Genomic DNA, 21775 nt, shown 5'->3' on the forward strand with positions numbered 1-21775 from the left:
CCTCTCCTCTGCGTCAGCTTTTCCCCGGGCTGTATGAGCGCTGCATCCCCAGTGTCTCACAAAGATGTCAAGCTGTCAGACGTAAGCGGTTCTGTTTTGTGAGCAGAGTGGCAGTGCCACAGGAGGAAATGACATTTAGCTTTTGTTGCTTGATTGAGCTGCCTGGGCTTTGCATGTTAAACCTAAAGAGGCTCTTTAGCTTTGCTCTCCCCTCTTGTTTGCATCACTGTGGCTGTGATCTATCAGCAAGGCACCTGGGATGCTGCACGGAGAAATCTCTCTCCCCATCAAACCTGTCCTTGCAAGGGGCCTCTCCACCAGGACCTGACACACCCCGGTTCTCCCCAGAGGTTTCTGTGCACTGGGGGACACCCAGGTGTGTTTCCAGTTCCAGCACCCAGTAACCTGGCCAATGCTCTGCGGTGCTCCTGGTCTCGGGGGGGGGCTGCTGGCTCTGTCCTCTCCTGCCCTGTTGTGGTGCTGGGCACCAGCGCATGTGCAGGGGGAAGCGATGCGGGCAGAGCCAGGCATGTCTTGCTTCTCTGGTCCGCTCTGCCTCTTGATACTCCTCAAAAACCTGCTCTCATGGCTGTAGGTAGAGATGTGTTTAATATCTCTCCCATGCATGTGCGAGCTGGCTGGGAAGATCAAACTTTCTGGATCTGACGGGCTGGAAAAGCGCGTCTGAGCTCTTGGTGTCATCTTTTTGGGTTTTGGGGCCATGCTATATCTAAATCCAAGTGATATGGTTTGCACCCGGTGTTCTTCCTTTATGCCTAGCTTCTGGCCTCCTTTTGAAGATAATCTTTGGGACAGGAGATGAGGTTGGGAACTGACTATTTTCTGCACAAGATGAAGCTAATCTGGATTAGGCAGAAAAAAATGGATAGTCATCCTTTATTTTGAAATGGTAGTTGGATGGGGTAGCAGGAAGAAGGGGAAGTTATACTGGTATTAAGGGGAATTACACATGTAGCATGACTGCAGAAAGCCCTGGCCTGTGAGTCACGGTTGCTAGAAAGACTGTTTGATTCCTAATTCACCCACTGTTTTGGCACTGAGTCACATCTGGGTGGGTGTGCAGGTAGGAAACAGAAGCAGCAGCAATACACACCGGGACTTGTGCACGGAGAAGGGGAAGGGAGTGATTTCAGATAGCGGATGGGAATTTTAACAGCTCCTAATAAAAGTGGTGGCTGGCAAGGGGAAGATTTCTGAATGGAGGTTGTCCCTGTTTGCCCTTCTCAGTGCTCCTGCCTGCGCAGGACAGCCCCCAGGGTGCAAGGGGATGCCAAGCAGCATGTGGAGCAGGGGGCTTTTCTTGCTCTGCTTGTGGAGCAAATGCTGCTCTCCAGCTGGGAGTGGGTTTTGAGGGGGGCCCTGCTGGGCACAGGGGAGCTACGGTGGTCTTGGCAGCCCTGCTAACAGCTGCCAAGATATCTAGCTGCATCGGCATCACTTGCCTTTGGAGGTGAAGGGAAGGGGCTTTGTGCCCTCGTGTGCCTCAAGGAGATGTTGAGCTGAATGGCACATGGGGAGCCCGTGAGGATAGTGGTGTTGGAGCCCATGAGTGCCCGTGGGGGCAGTGAGCAGAGCCCTGGGGAGCCAGGAGGAGATGGCATAGTGATTTTGAGGGGTCTGCGCACAGGGTGTCATCTGCCCGTTGCCCTGCTCATGAGCATGCCAATGCTCAGCACCCTGCTGAGTGAGGCCCTGTCCTGCCAACAGCCGCCTGTCCTTGGATGCTGAAGGACCTCCTAAAAGTGACCTGGCCCCCACGCGAGGGTGGGAAATCAAAGACAGAGCAGCAATGTGCCCAGCCTGGAACCTTCCTGCGGAGAAATTTGAGTGGGTTGTCGCCTTCAAAGCCCTTGCTGGGGGAACAGCCAGCCCAGGAGGAGAGGGCTGCTCCTGAGAGAGCATCCAGCTGATACTCTCCGGCCAGAGGTGGGCTGAGGCAGGGCTCCTGAAGAGTTGGAGAGGAAGGGGAGGAGGGATGGGTTGACAAATGAGACTTTTTCTGGACCCAGGAAGAAACGTTTTAAAGGGGAAAGAAAAAAGGAGGCTTCCATTTAGAATATTTCAAATGGGAACAACAGCATACTTTAATAATGAAAAAGTTATGTGTGTTTTTTTTTTTTCTTCTTTCAAAATTCTATGTTTTCTCCTGTAGTAATAGTTGGCAATTATACAGATTTATGCAAAATATTTTTAGCTTGCATTTTTTTGATGTGGAAGAATGCAGGCGGGAATAAGCAGCTCCTTCTGGTTAGCTGGCTGTGGCGGCCACATTGGCGTGGGGGGAGCGGAGCAGAGCCCCAACCCTCACCCCCCACCCGAGGTAGGCCCTTGGGTGTGGGCACTGCTGCCCGGAGCACCCATGTGCTTTCCACGGGTGTTTGGTGCTTGGAAGCCACTGGAGCTGGTGTTCGTGTCGACCAGCTGCTGCTGCCTGCCTTGTGCACAGAATTCAGGTGACCACCTCTGTTACATTCTTTTTTGGCTGCAAATCCATGTTTGTGAAAAGCTGGAAAGCTTCAGCACATTTGTCTGTTGCTTTCAAAAACAAATAGCTAAAATTTGGATAATGGGAGCTCTGTGGCTTGGTGCATGTTATAGGAGTCTCCAGAGATAGGCCCACAGCTGGCACCCCGAGGCTGCAAGGGGTTGCCACTGGGGGCAGTGGAAACTCAAGGGTTATTTATTCCTTCCACCTTGATGACCTTCCAAAGGCATAAGAACTATATGACATTTATGTTCAGGAGGAACAGAGGCCGTTTTTATCTTGGGAAGGCTTGCTGCTGAGGAAATTTCCAGTCTGTTGTTGGCTGGGCTGGACAGCTTGGGATTTCATCTTCCCGCGGTCTCGGGCGCGGGCGGCTGCAGCCTGCTCCTGCACAAACCGCCCGGGAGCCGGCAGGAGAACGTGGTCAGGGGACGTGTGGAGAAAATACATCCTGTGGCCGAAGCAGAAGAAAAATTCCCAGTGATGGTGCTGTTAACCCCTCGTGGTGCTGTTTGATTAGGTACAAGTGGTCGTGCAGGGGAGGAAGGGAGGGTGGAGGCCGGGTGCTGGGCTGCGGGGCTGACGGCTGCGGAGGGAAGAGGCGCTGGAGAAGTGGGTTTCAGCAGGTGTGTGTTGATTCATCCCCCTGGTGCCAGGATGTGTGTTACAAGGCCCTGAAGCAAGCAGCTGTGCTGGCTTTTAACGTTCGTCTTTTCCAGAGAGGTAGGGAGAGCGGGAGCTTATTCAAACTGAGGATTTTAGTTTTTTTTTTTCTCCTGAGGGGCAGCAGCAAGTATGTGCTTCCCCTGGCAGAACCCTCCTCTGCCTTCCTCGGCAGGTGCTCAACCAAAATCGCTCCCAGGCAGCCTGGTAGCTAAAGCTGTGCCCGGGCTCTTGCTTTTGGGCTTTGTTTCCCTTGCATCCCGTGGGACTGACCTGCAGCCCGGCCCTGCGGGGCAGCTTCTTGCCCTCCGTGCTGGTGCCTTTGTGCAGCGATGCCCTGGGGGGGGCTGTCCGGGCTGGAGACCGCAGCCCGCCTCGCCTCGAAGGAAGCCCCGTGGCTGCGTACTCCTGCCCGGCCTCCATGCTCCCGCAAGCTGCTCTTCTCAACTGATCAGCGCCCCACTGCAAAGACCAGGGGGTGGGCTTCCATTCTGGTGTTTTGGGGCTCTTTGCTCTTCACTCTTTCCCTCACAAGACAGATGAACCCCTTTAACCCTTCACAGCCCGGGAGGGCAGAGGCGAATACTCGCTGCGCGCAGCGGTTGGCGGGGTCCTGCCCTTGCTGAAAGCTCTGCTTCCAGCTCCTCGCGGCACCCTTTACTCCTTCACTGAAAGCCATTTTTTTAGGGATGTTACTGTGACACGTTGGGAGCATAAAACTCTGTCTTGTTGAATGGGCTTGTCCGTCTGACCGTGGTGGTGACATGCCTCTTGTGCTACTGATGCTTCAGAGGAAAATGAAAACCAGCCCAAGGCTCTGAATGAAAGGTGGTGCCCAGGAGGGTTTAAAACAACAATATACTGTCCAAGCATACGATTATAAATATGTTTTTTGACCAAAACAGATGAATTTTTTTTTTTTTTTTTTTTTTTTTTTGCCACAGGTCAGTAGTCAGAGATAGGCCAGCTTTGCCATTGTTAGCTTGAAGTGCTGGAAAACTTGATCATGCTGCAAAAATTTAAAAGAAACCGAGCAGCCCGGACATAGGTCTCAAGTGTCGTAATGCTTTCTGTGCTGGAGCACGAAGAGTTCGCGCCTGAAGCGTCTCCCCTGTGTTTGCCGGGAGCAGCAGTGCCCTTTCCAAGATGATCTCAGCAGCTTTTTTGTCTCTTCCATCGTGTGACTCGGATTTTGAGGCATCAGGGGAGACCAGCCCTGTGTCATGGGATCAGCAGTTTGGTGCTGCAGGCGATGGGCATCCCCGGGAGGGGCTGTGCTGTGCTGGGGGGGGCAGCAGTAAATGAACCCTGTGGCCCTGGTCCTGCCTCAGTGACTTTGTGCTGGTGCAGGGTGGGTGAGAGGAGGGCGCTGGGTGCTGGGCTCGGCTGCGGTGCTGGGCACGGCGCTGGACCCCCTTCACATCCTCCCTGAAAGGTGTTTGCAAATGTGAAGGAGACGGTTGTGTATCTAGCTTGCAAGTTAACCAGCCTTTAAAAATACGAGCCAGGATGCTTGTCTTCCATGTTACTTGTGCTTCATTAGCTTTTGTGTCTGAAATTTTTCAAGGGTAAATGGGAGATGAGTAATCGCCACTAAAGAAAAGCCAGGAGCCAGGGCACGAAGTCTGTGGTTCAGTGTCTTCTGAACCTGCGGTGTGGGAGGTTTTTGCTCTGTCCCAGCCTTTGGCAGGTCACATAACCTCCCTCTTCTCACCTCTGCTTTCCCCACCTTTAAACAGGAGTATAGGGTTGATAGTGGTGTGGCACTGAAAGATTTATTATTTAAAACAAGGAACTGTATTATCGTCTGCATTGCTCTTCTCTGGGCCAGTTTTTTTCCCCCTGACTTAACGTGCCCATTGTGCAGCGGCTGTGTCCCAACACACCTCGCTGTCCCTCGCCTGCCTCGGGGCTGGTGACGTTTCTGAGTCATTGGTGTGTCCCTGGGGGGTTGCGTCATGTTTGTGAGCTGGCTTCCAGTGTCCAAGATCGTGAAGTGAGCTTCCTAATTTATCTGAAATACCCTTCTTAAAAAGGTGGGGAGCACAGCCTCGGCCCTCTTTCTTTTGGAGAGTGGTTCGTCGAGCCTGTCGCGTTCCACGTGGAGCATCCCAGATGCCTGTGGTGTCCTCTCCGCTTTGCAGGTGCCTGGATGGCAGAGCACGGGGGCCCTGGGCCGTTCACAGCACTGGTCCCTGAGGATGCAGGTCACGCTGCCGGCAGGGAGGATGCTCGCCCGTTCCCGCCGTTGTGCTGGGATTCCTGCGTTCACCTTCATCTGCCCTCTTTCCCCATTTATCAGAGAACTTTGTGAGCAAGGTAAATGCTCACACTCCATAAATGTTTCTGCTTCTTTCTCTGGCCCTGAGGACTTTCTGTCTTTGGACTTTGTTTTTGTTGAGGAGGCCGCAACTCCAGCGGGTCTGGGCTGGGCAGAGCCCTCCCAAGAGCCCAGTGCCTGCTTCACCCCCGTTAATGGTGTGCAGGTCGGTGTAGCCACTGGGAACAGGTGCCCAGGGCTCCTCTCCTCTGCGGGATGCAGAGGGGATGGTCTTGTGGCATCGTAGGGACAGAGATTGTCTGTGTGCTGGGATCTGGTTGGGGCAGGGTGACTGCCAGCGAGGGCCCCTGCGGGATGCGCCCAAACTGGGGAAAGCCCTGGGGGGGGGGGGGGGACTGGGGAGAGCTCCCTACTGGCTGGGGATTTGGTTTGCTGCCTGCAACAGAGCTGGAAAAAAAGGTTCTTTTAACAAAGAAACCAACATACTTTGAATAAATGAATGGCAGCATCTGACCTCAAAGTATTTCCTTTCCCCTTTTTAACAATTACATTTAAGTAGATGTTGAAATGGAAGCGTTGCTATAAAACACAGCCACGGTGCTGGGGTTCAGAACTGCTGATGTGAAACACGAGTGGGTTTTTTTTTTTACCCTGTTTTTTTACCCTGTGTGAGGCTGGCAGGCTGGAGGGGGGCTTTGCTGGTTGACCAGTTTGGACTGAGGGGCTGGTGCTGCGGGGTGAGTGCCCTCAGAGCGGCGGTGGGTCTCTAGTGCTGAGTAAAATGCCTGGCAGGGGAGAGGCTGTGGGTAGCGCCGGCGGTCGCACACCGGAGAGCTCAGAGAGCAGCAGGCAGCTGCTGCCGCGAGAAGGACTTTTGGCCTTTTTCTGGGAAATTTGGCAGCGGGCCCCTAGCCCAGCAGGGTGGGTGCTGGGAGCGGGGCTGGGTCTCTGGGCACAGCCGGACTCGTAGGGGGGCAATGGGTGCTGAACGCTTCTGCTCTCAGTAGCTCTTCTGAAATGTTTTGCTGAGGCTCCCCCTGTGTTTTCTGGCACATGAGGTGGGGGACCTCCTCTCCGGTGCCTCTCGGCAGCCCCTGAAGCCCATCTCACCCACCCTCATCCACATGTAGTTTTGCAGGGACAGGAGCAATTAGTCCCCTGATGCCGGGTGGTGTTTTGTTCAGTGCTTGGGCGATGGCCCTTGCTGGAGAGATGCACTTCATGCTGGAGAGGTGGCAGGAGAGGAAGCTTTTGCAAAGCAGCTGCTGGAAATCATGGTATTTATCAGCTCACAGCTGAGCTTGGGAAGGTATTTTTATAACTTCACATGGTTTGTTTTTTTGTTGTTGTGATTTTTTTATTATTTATTTTCTGAAATTGCAGGACAAATGCTGTTTTGGTTTTTGTTTTGCTTTGAAACTGTTTCACAGCCGGATAAAAGATGCTCTGTTTTCAGCTATGGTCATCCACTCTTTAGCCTGTTACATTTTAACAGCAGGAAGACAGTTTTGTGGAGGCTTGGCTTGAGTTGGGGGGAGAGAGATGTCACACAGCTGAACTCCTCCGGCACAAGGGATACCGGCTGTGCTCTGTGCAGGCAGCAGAAGGGGTTGCTGTTGCCTCCTCTCTGGTCCCAAACAGTTAAAAAGTAACCGAGCATGGTTAGGTGGTCCCCAGTGCGGGACTAGGACTGTCCAAACCTCTTGTGCTCCAGGGATGTTCTGGGGAACAGGGGAGGACATGGCAGCAGCTGCTTGCAGGTGATGGAGAGGAGCTGCCCGGCAGCTGTGCGGGGTGGGGAGCGGACTGTGCACGGGGCTCGGCTGTGCTCAGGCTTCTCTGATAAATGGTTGCCTCCCTCGGTGGTGTCGGCTGCTTCTCTCTCCTGGCTCTGTGTGACAGGGGATCCTGCTGTAAGGAAGTGACAGGTTGTCGCCACTCACTGCCTGTAAGATGAGAATTGGCGCCGGTCTGCAGCTTCTGCCGTACCCAGACACGTCTACTGGTCAGGGAGAAAAGATTTTCTGTTTGGGTGTTTTTTGAATCTGAAGGGAAGATTTCTCAGTGATTTTCTCTGGCTTTGCAATTCACAGGGTCATTGGAAAAGTACGGGTGACTCACGGGTTTGCTAACTGTTGATAAGGTTTCCAAAGCAAACCGTGGTGATTTGAACACATGTGGATGCCCTGTTAAGGCTACGCTCTTCCTAACTCCTTGGGCTTTGGTTTTTGAGGGCACCCGGTATTTCACCTGTTGTATCGCTTCCTCTCAGACTTCCCCAGTGCTGTGCCGTCCCCTTAAACTTCACCCTCTGCCCTCCGTGGAGCCCTGCTGCTGCTTTGGGCTGTGGACCACACTGACCTGCGGCCCGGAGGCTGCTGCCACTGTTGCCTTGTGCTTCTGCCCAGAAAAGGCTTCTGAGGCACTTGCAGGCTCCTGTGCTTCACCTCTCCTCCCGTTGTTTCCTTTTCCTGCGAAGCCTCTCTGCAGAAACCAGCTGCAGGCAGATGTGTCGTCTCCTGCCGCGCGGTCTGGACAGGGATGAAGGAGAGCATCACACAAATTGCTGCTTGTCTGCTCTTCCCCATTGCAGCCAGCCTCCCTGCAGCAGAGCTCGCACCCGGTGAGCACCGTGTGCTCCTGGGGTGCCCGAAGCACAGCCGGGCTGGTAGGATGTCCGGGATCCAGCTCCACTCCTGGCTGCTTCCCGCAGGAGCAGGCTCTGCCTCTGCCCCGGGCATGGACAGAGCGTGGGGTGAGGCATCATGGGGGTGGCAGTAAAAGGGGAACCCAGCACCATGGAGCTGAGCACTGCTGGGAAACCTCGTCCTGTCCTGGCTTCTCCAGGAATTTTTGAATACTTGTTTGCCTTTTGGGGCGGTGAGCTCTTCAGGATATGTGGTGCCTGTCGCCTTACACCCAGCTGGGTCTCTGCGAGCTGTTTCAGGGAATGGATGTGGGTGTTTGGTTTCTGGTTTTCAATTTTGCAGCCACTGTGTGTGGTAAGAGGCTGTGTGGTTCAGGCTGTGGAGGAGGTGCACGCTGCTTTCACCCTCCTCCCCAGGCAGAGGTGCGCCTGCCCTTGCCCCAGCCAAGAGAGGGTTGTGGTGGGTAATTGCACCTCCTGGCTTGTAGCAACTCTCATTTTCCTGAATCCAGCTGAAACCTTTGCTGAGTTTATAAGGTCAGGTTGCTAAGTTACACCTCCTTGGAGGAGCAGGCTGAGGAGCGTGTTACAGGCAGGAGCAGTCGCCAGCTGGGAAGATCTGGGAGTGGTGTCGCTTCACAATACCAGGACTCTCCTGGCCCCTCTCCCTGCCATCCTCTGTCAGTCCAGGGCTAATCTCAGGACCTCATTTAGCTGTTTGTCCTCAAGCGTTCAGCTTTGAAAGCTTCCTTTGCTCGGCAGATTTAGTGAACTGAATTGACTGGGGTTGTAGAGGGACCACCCGCAATTACCTGTGAAATGCTGTGCAGTCCTGCAGGAGGAGGAGAGCGGTTTGGCTTTTCAATCTTCTTTTTTTTTGAATCCTTATTTCAAATCGCTTGTTCGGGGTTGTGAGCTCTTCGGGACATGTGTTGTCCCCCTTGGAGCCTGGAAATGGTCTTTGCATGCCAGGGTGTATGGCTGTCACTAAGCCACAGCTCTGGAGCAGGCAAGCAAAACCCAGAGCAGCTGGTGCCCCGCTTCTCGGCCCCTCTCCCTCTTTAGCCTTGCTCGCTGGCTTAACCTCCTCCTCTCCTTCCCATTTTCCACAAGCAGCCTGGCTCTGGGAAGACTGGGGGAAGCTGGATTGACACAGTGCATGCTTGGGTTTGTCCGAGAGCTGCTGGCACTGAGTGCTGTGGCAAGGCAAGGGCTTCCCTCTTCCCAGGAATGGGCCGTCTCTGGAGGGTCACCATCCTCAGGCATTTCCAGATGTGCAGGAGGTTTTCTTGCTCAGTTCCCTGGGCAATCATGTAAATGGGTGAGGTTTCTTGGGCTCCTTTTTGGATTGTGAGAGTAGTGGGTTTAGAGTTGTTTGTTTTTCCCTCCTGCTTGCTATCTCTGTTTTGTTGCTGGATTTCTGCTGGTTTTGGCTGGCATGGCAACTCTTCCATGTTTCTCCTGGGTAAGCTGGAGACTCTGTTCTCTCTAGGTTGGGCTGGGAAGGGCCCTCTGGAGAGCAGCTTCTCCCACATTGAAATAAGCAGGGAGGTCAGGCTGGGGGTGCAGTTGCTTGCAGGAGGGATGAAGGATCTGTCTTTCCCTGGTTTAATTTGCATTATCCTTTTTGCTATCCTTCCCTTTCTTTTATCTCTGCTCAGTCCTTCCCCTCGCTTTCCCTGGGGTGATGGAGAAGCCATCGGGTAAGGACATCACCACGGGGAAGGCACCAGACACAGCACATCTTTTGAGATGTGTTCTGCCTAATTTTTTTTTTGCCTTTTTTTGTCACAGTGGCTTTTTTTTTTTGTTAGCCTGTTTGCTTTTAGTAAAATCCTGGGGAGGTAGCACCCATGTCCCCCGGGGGTCACAGGCAGGGGCTCGGGTGGGGGATGCTGAAGCAGTCAGCTGGGCTTGCACCCCGCCTGGCACAACCAGCTTGTGCCCCGCAGCTCTCTGCAGGGTTGGTGGCAGGCAGGGCACTGGCGACTCTTCTCACATTTCCCCATCTGGCTGTGCACTGGGACTGATGGAGCTGTCACTGGGCGCCTGCCTGAGCTCTTGCACGCAGCCAGAAGGATTTTTCCACCCTTGTCAAGACTTGATTATGTGCTTGCCTTTCTACCAAAATGCCGAACAGCAGCTAAATATAGGCTGTAACAGCATCTATTACGGCTTTTCTAATTGAGCTTTACACTCCATCAGGGATCTTTACTAATGGGATGTGGCATCCTTGATAGCAGCTAGCCGTGGAGCCTGCTTGGGGAGCATATGTAGATGCAGTGTGACTTCCCAGTGGCATCGTGTCCTGGCTGGCAGTTGTTACTGAGGCCTTGAGTTGTGCACGGGATGGTGGGTCCACAGAGCTGGAGTGTGGTTGGGAATTCAAGTCCAGATATAAACAGGTTTCTAGTTGCTTTGCTCTTTCTGATATCGATCATTGTCTGTAGCTATGCAATTTAAAAATTGCTCCTCTAAGGGTATGAATTCTTCCCTTTTTACCCCCATGTGATTTGTGTGAGTGGCACTGTAGGCAGAAGGGGATGTTGGCACTTAAAATGCTAATGCCATTCTGCAGGTGATGGAGCTATATGCAAGTGTGTTTAAAAGCACTGAGATTTACATGCAAGAAAAAAGGAATGTTTTGAACTCTGTCAGAGCCCGGGACTCATTTATGCAGCCTGGCGACGTGTGAAGTTACATCCCTGTTGTTTTGTGCCAGGGAAATGTGTTACAATGAGAGGTACATACGTTTTACTGAAATAGAAACAACTCAGGATGCTAATTCTGGCTTTGTATCTCCTGGCTCGGCTTGTTTTCACGTCAGTGCAAGTGAAGCACGGGGCTTGGAGTAGGCAGGATGGTGCTGTGCGTCTGGTGCAGCTGCGGAGGTGCCTCTCCAGGGCTGGGGCAGCGTTGTTGCTGCAGCGACAGCTCCGTGGAGCCGAGCAGCATCACCCGGGAATCAAGGGCAAATGCAGTTAAATTCAAAAAAAAAAAAAAACAAACCCTAATAAATTTCTGAACCTAAACGTCAAAGCGTAGTCCTCATTCCTGCTCTGATGGATGCATCGTTTAGGGTCTGGGCGAGGGGTGCTGGCGGTGAGCGCAGGGGTTGCCTGGCCCCTGGAGCTCCTGTCCTCTGCCCCGGCGCTGCGTGCAGCCACGTTACCGTCCCACGGGAGGTGGCTGCACGGCGCGTGGCTCGTGGCCCCCGTGTCGCTGCTCACCAGTGAATTACATCAGGCGCCAACACCAGTAGGGAGCTGCTGTCACATTTGTAAAGGGAGTGAAAAACGATCGTAATAAACGTAGCGGTGACAGGCAGCCACTGAGGGTCAGGAGCTTTTGCATGATAGACTCTCCCTGCATGACCTTGAGGACTGGCTTAGTGGAAATAAGATAAAATTTAGTGCTGTAATGTGCAGGGAGGCAGAGCGCTTGCCCTGCTGTCTGCACCAGGAGGTCAGCTCTGCGTGATGCTCCAGGATGGGTGGAGGATGCAGGGTCTAAGCTGGAGGGAGGGCAAATGTGGGGTGTGGAAACGGCCGTGGGGAATGAAAGTTCATTTTGTGAGAGGAGGCTGAAGGAACTTGCCTTAATCAGCCTGGAAAAATGCAGGTCAGAAGGGGCTGTGACTGCAGCATAATGGAAATTAATCACGGGAGCAAACACTGGAGAGGGGAAATAATTATTTAAGCTAAAGGTTAATACTGGCACAAGAACAAATGAGCATAAAGCAGCTAAGAATTGAATTTTGGATGGAAATTTGAAGATTTTGTCTGAGATTCAGGAAGAGCCTTATGTGAGGAGGGGCCCTTTGCCGAGCTCTCTTGGGGTGTGCTGAGGAGCTCGGTGAGGCTCAGGTGTGGGCTCTGTGACAGCGGGGGACGGGGGACAGCCTTGGGCAATCCCAGCCTGTAGCTGTCGTCACAGGGCCATCCCCCCCATGTTTCCTCACACCATGGCAGTGCTGGACATCTGTTCCTTTTTATCACGTTTTGGGGATTTTTTTCAGCATGGCCTAGGCCAGTGTCATCCCCAGAGATGGCACCTGAGGACCACCCCTTGAGGGAGGCTGTGGGGTGAAGCAGGGGAGAAAGGGACCTGCTCCCATGCCCCGCTGCAAGGCTTGACATACTCTGGGGTTTTGGAGGAGGTGGTGGCATTGATGTGCATCTTGCTCACCCCTGCAGCTTTTGAGCCCCCTCATCAGACTGAGTTTTGACCCCACAGAGACCTTGAACTTGTGTTTCTATATGTTTCATGACACCTTTGTGAGCTCTACAGTGCCTGCTGTGTGAGTCTGTCTTGCTATAGTCTGGACCCTCCCTATAGCGCATGTCCCTGGGACCCCCGAGTGATCTGATTTCCACCACAAACAGCATTCTGGTGTCTTGGACGATGCTCAGTGCTAAGTGGGGTTTTTACTCTCTTAAAGGCAATTTGTATCACTTCAGAATTAAACCCTCCGGTTTGTTTATTTGCTTAATTCTGGTTATCTGTGAGTTTTGAGGTGAGGTGGGTGCTAGAATGCTTCATGTGCTGTTTATGCTGATTGTGGCTTGCAGCTCAAGATGCAAATTCTAATTAAAATACACTGTCGAAGGGAGAAGGCTTTACTGAAATAGCAGCAGTTTTACAAACGAAGGGTGCAGCTTGGTGTTGGGAGAGGACTGTGTGCTCTCAGTCCAGCGGCAGCAGAGTGTTACAGAAGGGTCCTGGCTTGAAGAAGCCATTCCACCTACTGAAAGGGGTATGCCCTCTGTTTTCTCCCCTCAAGGTCTCTGGACAGAAAGCTGCAGCGACCGCTCCTGGGGAAGTCCCGAACGCTGCCCAGCATCCCGCAGTCCCCGGTCCTGAGCAGGCTTCCCCTCCTTGACTCCACAGCCTACAGGGAGGAGATGCCGGAGCAGAAGCCCTACAAGAAGCACTCAGCCTCCGACCACCAGAAAGGCTGCACGGTCCCTTCTGCCGGTGAGTGGCACAGCACTGGGGCGAGCTTCCACCCCTTTCTGCCAGGGGCCTGCAAAATCCCAGCAAATCTTTCCTGCTTCTCCACGGGCACAAATAAATGCAACTCCAGTCTGCGTGGGGTTTTATCCTGCTCCAAAACCAGCCCTTCCTAATGAAGTTTTTTGCTCCTCTTTGAGCCTGTTACTCAAATCTTTCATAATTACACTGATGAAAAAGCGGGTTTGGCTCGTGAAAGCCACCCAGTGCAGGGAGGTGATGCTCAGAGCCTTCTGCTTCTGGGTGAGCCCCATCTCCTGGCTGCATGCACTGGGGCGAGCTGCTGCCTCAGTGGCTCTCTGGCCTCTGCAACAGGCCAAAGTGCCTCTTCTGTGGTGTAAAGTGGCTTCAGGGCACTCATTGCTGATCTCCATTGGGAGCAGTGGCAGAGACCGGCACTGCTGTGCTCTTCCCAAGGTCCTGGCCTGGGATGGGGATTTGCTGTAGCAAATGCTCCCCAGCCCTGGTAGTGTGCATTAGCCCTCAGGTCAGCTGGGGGTTTTTATCATGTTCTTCTACTCCTGATGAAATACTAATACGGTTGGGCCAGCTGCTCTGAACAAGTTTATTGGCAAAAACGTTGATGACCAAAGTGTTTCAGTGCTTTTGGTGCCAGTGGAATCATGCTGGAGCCATAAAAATGATGGGGAAAGGGATCATTAGCACTGAAACAAAAATAAGGCCTGCAAGCCACAGCTGACAATTCAGCTCTAAATAAAATCTTTATAAAGCAGCTCCTTTAAAACAGCACCCACCCTTGGATTTTTTTTATTTTTTTTTTAAAATCTAACCTGCTCACAGTCACTGTGAGCTACCCAGCAGAGCAGCTGTCCAAACCCTGGCTTAGTTGTAATGCTCTGCAGGCTGTGTTTCATTTCCTGGTGTTACTAATTCTCCTAAAAGTTGTGCACAGAGAGGATCTTGGCACGTCGCTGAGCCCGTCCTGCTGTGCTGGTCGCAGTGGTGCTCCTGGGCGTGCTGCAGTACCCAAACGGCTGCTCTCCACTGCCTGCAGGACCTGTGGTTTTCCTTTCAGCCTGTCAAATTGTTAGAGCAGGTCTTGGTATGGGAGGAAGACCTGTGGGAAAGCTTGTGTGGCTGGCTCCTGGGAATGTCAGGGATTGGGAATAGGTAGGTAGTTGCAGGCAGCTCCATTGTTTGGAATCAAAGACTGCTTGTGAGGTTCTGTGAGCCCTCAGGATTTCCTGCATCATGGTTTGCAAGGACAAACCTGAAAAAATGGTGAAGGTCTGCCTCCTGGTAGAGGGCAAAACAAAGGGCTTTGCAGGATTTGTGCCTGAGAGAGCATCTGCTGTGAAGGACACAGCATCCAGAGCACTCTTCTGCACCCAGCAGGTCCCAGGTTGGTGTGTTGGTGCTTCCAGGGGAGCTGTGCAGGAGGTGGGGGGTGAGAGCGAGAGGCTGGTGTTGGACCATGGGATGAAGTCCCAGCATGAGTCACACCCACTGCAAACTCCATCACCTTCTGCTGCAAACACCTCCTCCCATGTGAGTGCAGGCATGCTCGCACACCGTGGAATAGCCACTCTGGAGCAGACCCTGCGCACAGCCCTCCCTGCACAGCGGGTGTAAGGAAGAGCCCTGATTGCACCTAACAAGTATTTAGGGCATTGCTTTATGTGCCCAGGATGCCAAGAAGAGGAGGAGGAGTGTGAAAACCCTTGTTAGGTTGGATGGCTCCCTCCACAGCCAGAGCCTTGGATGAATGAACAAGGGGTTGTTTTCTGTCCAGATCCTTCCAGGCTCTTTTCCTGGCTTGTTCATACTCAGTTAGGAACTGCTATTTAGCTACTCATTAAAGCTATCAGCATACTATTGTAAGGGGAGCCAAAAAAAAAAAAAAAAAAAAAAAAAAGGGGATTGCACCACTAGCAGTGTGTGATTTCTGGACAGCAGGACAAGAGTGGAGCAGCACATGGTGCAGGACATTAGCAAGCCCTGGTATGCTGATGAGGAAAGCAGGATTCCCACAAGTATTGATGAACGAGAGCTGGGCTGCAGGGTGTCAGGAGGGAGAGAAAAATCCTTTCCTTAAAGAACTTGTGAATTTGCTTTGAGCAGGTGCCACTGCTCCCCCTTTGAGGCGGGGGGGGTGGGATGGACACATGGCCAAAACCACCTCAGGAAGAGGCTCACCCCCAGGGACGTGAGGCTTTGGCAGGAGCAGGGCCATTTGTGGGCGAGGCGGTACACTCATCTTCAGGGAGAGTCACTGCTCTGTGGGGAGGAAACCTCGCGCTGGCTTGCTGCTGCCCTGCGGGCTGCCAGCAAAGGAGTCACCGAGCAAGGTGGGAGAAGCTGCTGTCTCTGGCGTGGATGAGACGTGACATCCTCATCTAGTTGCCGGGACGTGTTCCCCAGCTTTTTGCTTTGTGTCCCCTGGTTCCAGCGTGGCAGAGCTGGAGGAGGGGGAGTGTCCTGTCACTCTGTGGGAGGTCACAGGAGATTGTCCTGCAGGTCTTTGTGTGTGGGCAGCAAGGTGCCTGGCAGGGAAGTTGGGCCCCGAGGATGGACAGAGGAACTGAGCCTGCCAAACCTCCTTCTCTCAAAAACAACCTTCCTTCTCATTTAGCGAGCCGGATAGCTGGCTGGGCCAGTGAGCAGGTCTGGGTTTCCTATTGATCTGGTTCTTTTGTTCCCCTTCAGGTAAGCCACAACAAGCAGTGGTGGGGTCAGCTGGGACAGGCTCCGAGCTCTCTGTCTCCACCTTTCACTCCCTTGCCCACAGCAGCAGTCCTGGGTTAAACCCAAACTCCTGGTGGCTGTGAGCCCTGGATGTGGTGAGGGGGGAGACAAAAGCAAATGGGGCTTGGTTGAACAGGGGCCGGGGCAGCGCCTGCCTTGTCCAAACCATTATCCGTTTGGTGTCAGGTTTTGCTGTGTGTCAAGGGATTTCACACGTGCTGGCAGCACAGAGAAATGAGCTGCCTTTTGCTTGTCCTTCCTTCTCCTGTGCCCCTGTGAAGTTTTAGGAGTGGGACTGAGAAAAAAATTTTCATTGCTCTCCTCTCCCTTCTGTAGCTGTCAGGGGCTTCTTCTCAGCCTTTGGTTGCCTGCAGCTCTTACCTGCCAGCCTGCACAGGGAGGCCACTGCATGTGTTTTTCATGATTGAGCCCTTGCAGTTCCCTCAGCCTTCCACGTGGAAGGAGCGGGCAACACTGGAGCTCTTCACTACCTCCTCTCTCCCTTGTCTGTCATGCAACGTGCTGAGCTCTTCAGAAACTGGCTTCATGCCCCACCGTGAAGCTGGGAAGAAGCTAACTGGTAGCACAGTTGCTGTGAGCTGATGGGGATTTCTGCCCATGGGAAGAAAAGAAAGAAGCCAAAAGGAAGCAGCTGGATTTGAGCTTAGACCAGGACCCTGGAATTAATTTTCCTAGTACTCACAAGGGTGTTTTGGGTGGCCTTCTACAACATCTGCATGAGTGTCGATCTTGCATCTCTGTTGAACTTGGTGTGGGCACACGAGTCCCTCCTGAAACAGCTTTGCTCGCAGCGCTGTCCATCCTGTGCTTCCAGCTGGGTAGCGGTGCTGGTCCCTGTGCTCCTCTCCTCGGTGGCGTGTTGTTTAACAAGAAGACTCCCGGCTCTGAGACTTCAGCCTCGTAGCTGGGCAATGTGCCACCCCCTGTGCAAAAGGAACAGGTGGGCCTTTTTACACCAGCCCGTGGATTGGTGTTGAGAAAGACCTTCTGTGATGCTCGCAGCAGCTGAGGGATCAGCCTGTCTGTGCTGAGAGAGGTAGCACTGGAGAGGCAGCGGGTCTCTGTCCTTGCTGCCCCCTCTGTCCTGTGGTGCATGTCTTCCCCAACACTTCAAATTCAGAAAGAAGAAAGATTTTGCAGCAATGGTTATTGTCAAGCCCGAGAAAGATGATTAATATTTTAGAGATGCTGATGTTGCTGGGTATAGCTCTGGGTGGCAGAGAGATGAACAGCTTCAAGGCAGAAGAGCATAAGGCTGGTTGGCCTCCAGCTTGTGGGCTTGCTCGTGTCCCTGGCATTTCTTCTCCAGGGACTTCTTGATCTTTCCCTTCTGACCGTCCTGGGCTTGATCATTGATTTGCTTGTTTGGTAGAAATCGGGAATAAGCTCCTTCCACATGTAGAAAAGCTTTTTTAGGGACAGCGAGGTCCTGGGTCCCTCTGCAGTGGCTCCCCATGCCCAGGGCGAGGGACTGTAGCCCTTCTGCCCAAGCAAGGGAGAGATTTGGGGAGGATCACCTCTCGTGCAGGCAGGGAGCAGCTCTGCCTCTGGTCCAGCTCCAGGACTGCACTGGAGGGTGCAGCTGCCTGTAGCCCCTTGGAGAGAGAAGACACAAGAGCAGCAAAATCCTTGGGAAACTGGGATCAGAGAGATCAGATGTGAACCCAGTTGGTCTGTGGGGCTTGAAACTCAACTCCTCGTCCTTGGGGGAGGTGGCCTGCACGGAGGGGTGTGTACGGCGGGTGGCTGGCCTTTCCCTTGTAGTGGGGGAGCTGGGCTGTGTTCGGCACGCAGCCCGGGCCCCCCTCAGCCCGGGCGGCCGAGCGGTGGTGGCTGTGTCCGGGGGTGCTGTGGGGCTGGGAGCAGGCAGGCTCGGGGACAGTGGTGGCTGAGCCATCGCAGATGGGCACGGGGGAGCACTGGGGCTGGTTCCTCCTTCCACGTGCGGTTTTCCTGCGTGTCGGGTGGGTCTCCTCCTGGGCTCAGTGCCCGTGTTTCCTGCTGTGTCCCCGGAGCGATGCTATCTTGCGGTGGCAGTCTGGATCTGGGCTCCGATTGACGTGTTTGTGCATTGAGTAATCACAGCTTTCAAACAGCAGTTCCTGTGTTGTATGAGTTGACATTTGGAGAGGAGGAGAAGCAGCTTATTAAATTGAAAGGGGGGGGGGGGAAGATTTGAGGCTAGGTAGTGCTGTGTTCCAGGTTGCCTCTTTGTTCACGTTTTAAAGCTCTCTATCTTTCTCTTCCTCCCTCTTGTCCTCTCAGTTCTGCTGGCTTCAGTTTGGTGCCTTCAGATCCACTGGCAGCACTTGGCACACAGTGATCTGTCTTTACACCTTAAAAAGCTCGGGGACCTTAGGGAAAAGACACTTTTGTTGAGACACGGCTGATGGAGTGGCTGGACGCTGCTCTGAGGCTGTAGTGGCCAACCTGTCTCTCATCATATTCAATGTAAAACCCACAACCTTGCTGGGTAAGCCAGACTTCGCTCACTTTGTGGCTGGTTTTTACCTTAAGGCCTTGATTTGGTTTAAACTGTGCGAGTATTTTGCGCCTCAGTCACAGTGTAGCAGAATCACGGTCATTCATGCCCAAAGATGCAGAGTTTTTCAGAAACCAGAGACAAATGATCTTGCTTTGGGAAGAGGCTGCAGGAGGGAGAGAGTTTCTGAAAACAATCCTGTGAGGTGCCCTTTTGGGCTGCAGTGGCTAATAGTTAATAATTTTTACAAGAATTGAGCACGAGGGCTTTATTGTTTATTTGTTATGGCTATTGAGAAGTCATTTTGTCTGGGGGGTAGGAGACAGGACAAAGTCCAGCTCCAAAGAGGAGACTGGCAACAAAAAGCAAGTGGCACCCAGGCTGCTCAGAAAAGAGCAGCGCAGTGATATTATGGAGACATTTCCTCTTGCCTTTAGGTCTTTCTCCCCCTTGTTGCAATGAAATATGGTCAGTCCTACTGCGGGAGCTCCAGCTCTGTGTGGTGCCGACTGTCCTCTGCTGCCGCTGCTTTCTCAGCATCAATGAGGTTTTGTCTCCGGGTGCTCCAGCCCTGCAGTGCTGCATCAGATGGTGCTGCTGGCAATGGGCTGCGCCGAGCTCGAGGAGACCAGAGGTCTGGTTTCTGTCCTCGGTTTGGCTGTTGATTTGCTCTTGGCTGTGCCATAAAGAGTTTTCTGGAGGGGGAGATGGCAGTAAATTCTTTTGCAGTTTGCAACATTTGTGGTGCCTCAGTTTTCCCATTCACGAAGCAAGATTTATTCTCTCACCGAGCACAGAGTGTGTGAATACCTGCAGGAGAGGATTTTGATACAGGTGCATAGCATTAATGCCAGCAGCAAGAACTGTGTGTGGTTCTGACTGTATGATTTTTATTCCTTTAAAAAAAAAAAAAACCCAAACATTTTATTTTAATGGGGCATATCTTACTGGACTTGGGGTGATGGAAAACGAGTGAATTTTTTTATTTCTTTACGAATGGCCCTTTTAAATGGGATTAACCCTACTAGAGTTAAATAGCAGGAAGTTTTTAAGTAGTAGGGTTTTGGTTATTCTGATTAATAGTATTTATACTGTGATAGTGCCTGGATGCCCTGACTCTGGCCGAGTCTCTGTTGTGCTCGGCTGTGTTTGACCGATTCTTGCCAGGAAGGCGTCGGGTGCTGTGGGCACACGAGGCTGGACGGGGTGGGAGCAGGGGCTGTTGCCTGGGGCGGGCAGGGACCAGGGGTGCGCAGGATCTTGCGGCAGGGATGTGCCCCCCCGACCCTCGCCGGGGAGCGAGCTCTGCAGCACCCGTACCCCGTGGGGTGCTGGTGGGTGTGGGATGGGCAGAGGGGTCCGGGCTGTCCTCTGGGCATGACCACGGGTGGGTTGGAAGGGTGGGACGTGGCCCGGGCTGCGGCTCTGATGGGGTGGCGTGTCCTCCTGCTCCCCAGGGGAGGCCTGGCGCCTGGAGGACGACTGCACAGACCCCCCCCCGAACCCCCAGCTCGGCACGGCAGTGGAGGATGCCCCGTTCAGCTATTTCCGCACCCGCTCCTTCTACATGAGGAAGAGTCTGTCAGTGGACAACCACCTGGGCTCCCTCAGCTATGCCGTCCACCCGGCGGAGACGAGGGCCGAGCGCGTCAAGACCAAGCTGCGGCGGCAGTTCGTGAGTATCGGGGTGCCTGGCCCCAGTGCGTTCACACACGCGGCTTCTCAAAAACACCCAGCGCGTGTCGGAGAGCTGTTTTTACCCGAAACCAAAACGGGTTTGGTTTTACCAAAACGACAGGAAGAAGAGGCTGCTCCAGCCTGGTGGAGCAGATGGCGGCGGCTCGGGTTTGCCGACGTGGCGGCAGAGCCCCTGCCCGGCAGCGTTCCTGGCTCCGCGCTTCCCGCCGGGCGGCCGGGGCTCAGCCGGGCGATGTGTGGGGTACACGCTTCGTCGCCGGGTGCTGCTGGCCCAAGTAGGAAACCGAGTGGAAAGTAAGAAATGAGTTGTCCTGCCCTCCGCCTCGCCTGCGCGGGCGACTGGGACTTCTCGAGGGTTTGCAGCGGGCCGTGGGCGAGCAGTGAGCCAGCGCTGAGACCCCGGGGCGGTTTGGAGAATCCTGGTGGCAGGACAGCAGGGACATGTGAGGGCTGCGCCGCAGCTGCGGGAGGCTCTGATCAATGTTTAATGGCCTTTGCCTCTTCTCTTTCCCAGAGACACCCGACACAGGGATTCATGTGGCCTTCCTCCTGCCTCGTTACTGGCCTGGGGGTTGTAATGAGGGCTCGGGTGTCCTGGTGCTGAAAAGCACTTGATGTTGGTTGGAAATGGGTGAGAGCACCGGTACAATGGGAGCGGAGGGGGGAGCGGGAGCCCGTGTAACCCCAAGTGCTGCCGAGAGCTGCCGGCTGAGGCAGCGGTGCTCACTCAGCTGTACGCTTCGGGCAGACACACCTTTTGAGACTCCCTGTCCCCGAAGTCACTAATTTTCCTTTAGCCTGGAGGAAGGGCTGATCCCCCTGCCAGGTCACCCAGTGCTGCTTCTGGTGTCCCCTGGGCTGAGTCCCTGCTGTGTGGCGTGGTTTTGGGGGGCTCACCCTCTCTGCTTGTGCTTGGACAGACTGTTGATCGTAACGGGAAGACAGTTCTGACCTCGGCAGCGCGTTGACACTTTTCCGTGCGCAGCAGCAGTGGATGCCTGTGGGGGTGAGTCTGGGGGAGCTGGTCACGACCGTGGCACCCGTGAGCTGTCTCTGTGGGAGCTGCTGCTGCCTCGGGCTCAGGAAGCAGCTGAAGGCTTCAGGGATGGAGACGAGCAGAAGTGGGATGGGGCATCCGATGAGCAGCTGAAAGATTTTGGAGGTGTTTAAGATGAGGCGGTCCTGCTGTGGGGTAAGGCACATATGTCTGCTTTGTCTATCTTTCAGCCCGGATCTGCAGCCCCAAGCTGCACCCAGGAGAGCAGCAGGGAGAGGAGGTCACTGAGATGTTGGGGATCCATCCGTTTTCGGAGATGGTCTTTCAGTATTTCTGTGGGACCTGTCACCCACAGCCTCCCTTCTGCGGTAGAGGTGGGCACAAAATACGTGGAAGGACCCGAGCTCTCAGCCCAAGCAGTGTCCTGGTGCCTGCAGAGAGGTGGGCTCTGCCCTTCCCCATGGGGCATCCCACTGTCCCTGCCCACGGGGCCAGCCTGCTGCCTGCTCAGCACCATCGTGGCACTGTCTGTGGCTAGTGTGCTTTGGCCTTTGACTTCATGAGGTTTTGGGGACCTTGAGCTTTCCTTGGTGTACCCACAGAGCTGACTGTCCATCAAGGAACAAAGCAGGATTTTTTCAGGGTGTTGTTTTGTTTTTGTGGGGGTTTTTTTGGTGGTTTTTTTTTGTTTTTTTTTTTTTTTTTTCTGGTGGTGTTTTGTTTTTTTGTGGTTGGTTGCGGTTTTTTTTTTGTTTTTTTTT

The 21775-nt window shown here is 53.7% G+C and overlaps 1 protein-coding gene across 11 annotated transcripts in view; it reads left to right on the plus strand.

Moving 5' to 3' along the window:
* LOC116964400 (ankyrin repeat and fibronectin type-III domain-containing protein 1-like) overlaps window positions 1-21775 on the plus strand; it is a 259270-nt gene that overhangs the window by 63233 nt on the left and 174262 nt on the right. For 9 of the 11 annotated variants that reach the window (XM_033003974.2, XM_033003975.2, XM_042798706.1 and 6 more), the window contains 2 exons: window positions 12881-13074; window positions 19777-19994. In XM_033003974.2, the coding sequence (XP_032859865.1) occupies window positions 12881-13074; window positions 19777-19994 (412 nt within the window). Of the gene's footprint in view, window positions 1-5330; window positions 5489-6709; window positions 6760-12880; window positions 13075-19776; window positions 19995-21775 lie in introns of those variants that run through there. The other 2 variants (XM_033003981.2, XM_033003973.2) reach the window with 2 other exon arrangements.

This window comes from Tyto alba, unplaced genomic scaffold (assembly GCF_018691265.1).
Source record: "Tyto alba isolate M040663 unplaced genomic scaffold, T.alba_DEE_v4.0 Super-Scaffold_28, whole genome shotgun sequence".
NCBI lineage: Eukaryota > Metazoa > Chordata > Aves > Strigiformes > Tytonidae > Tyto > Tyto alba.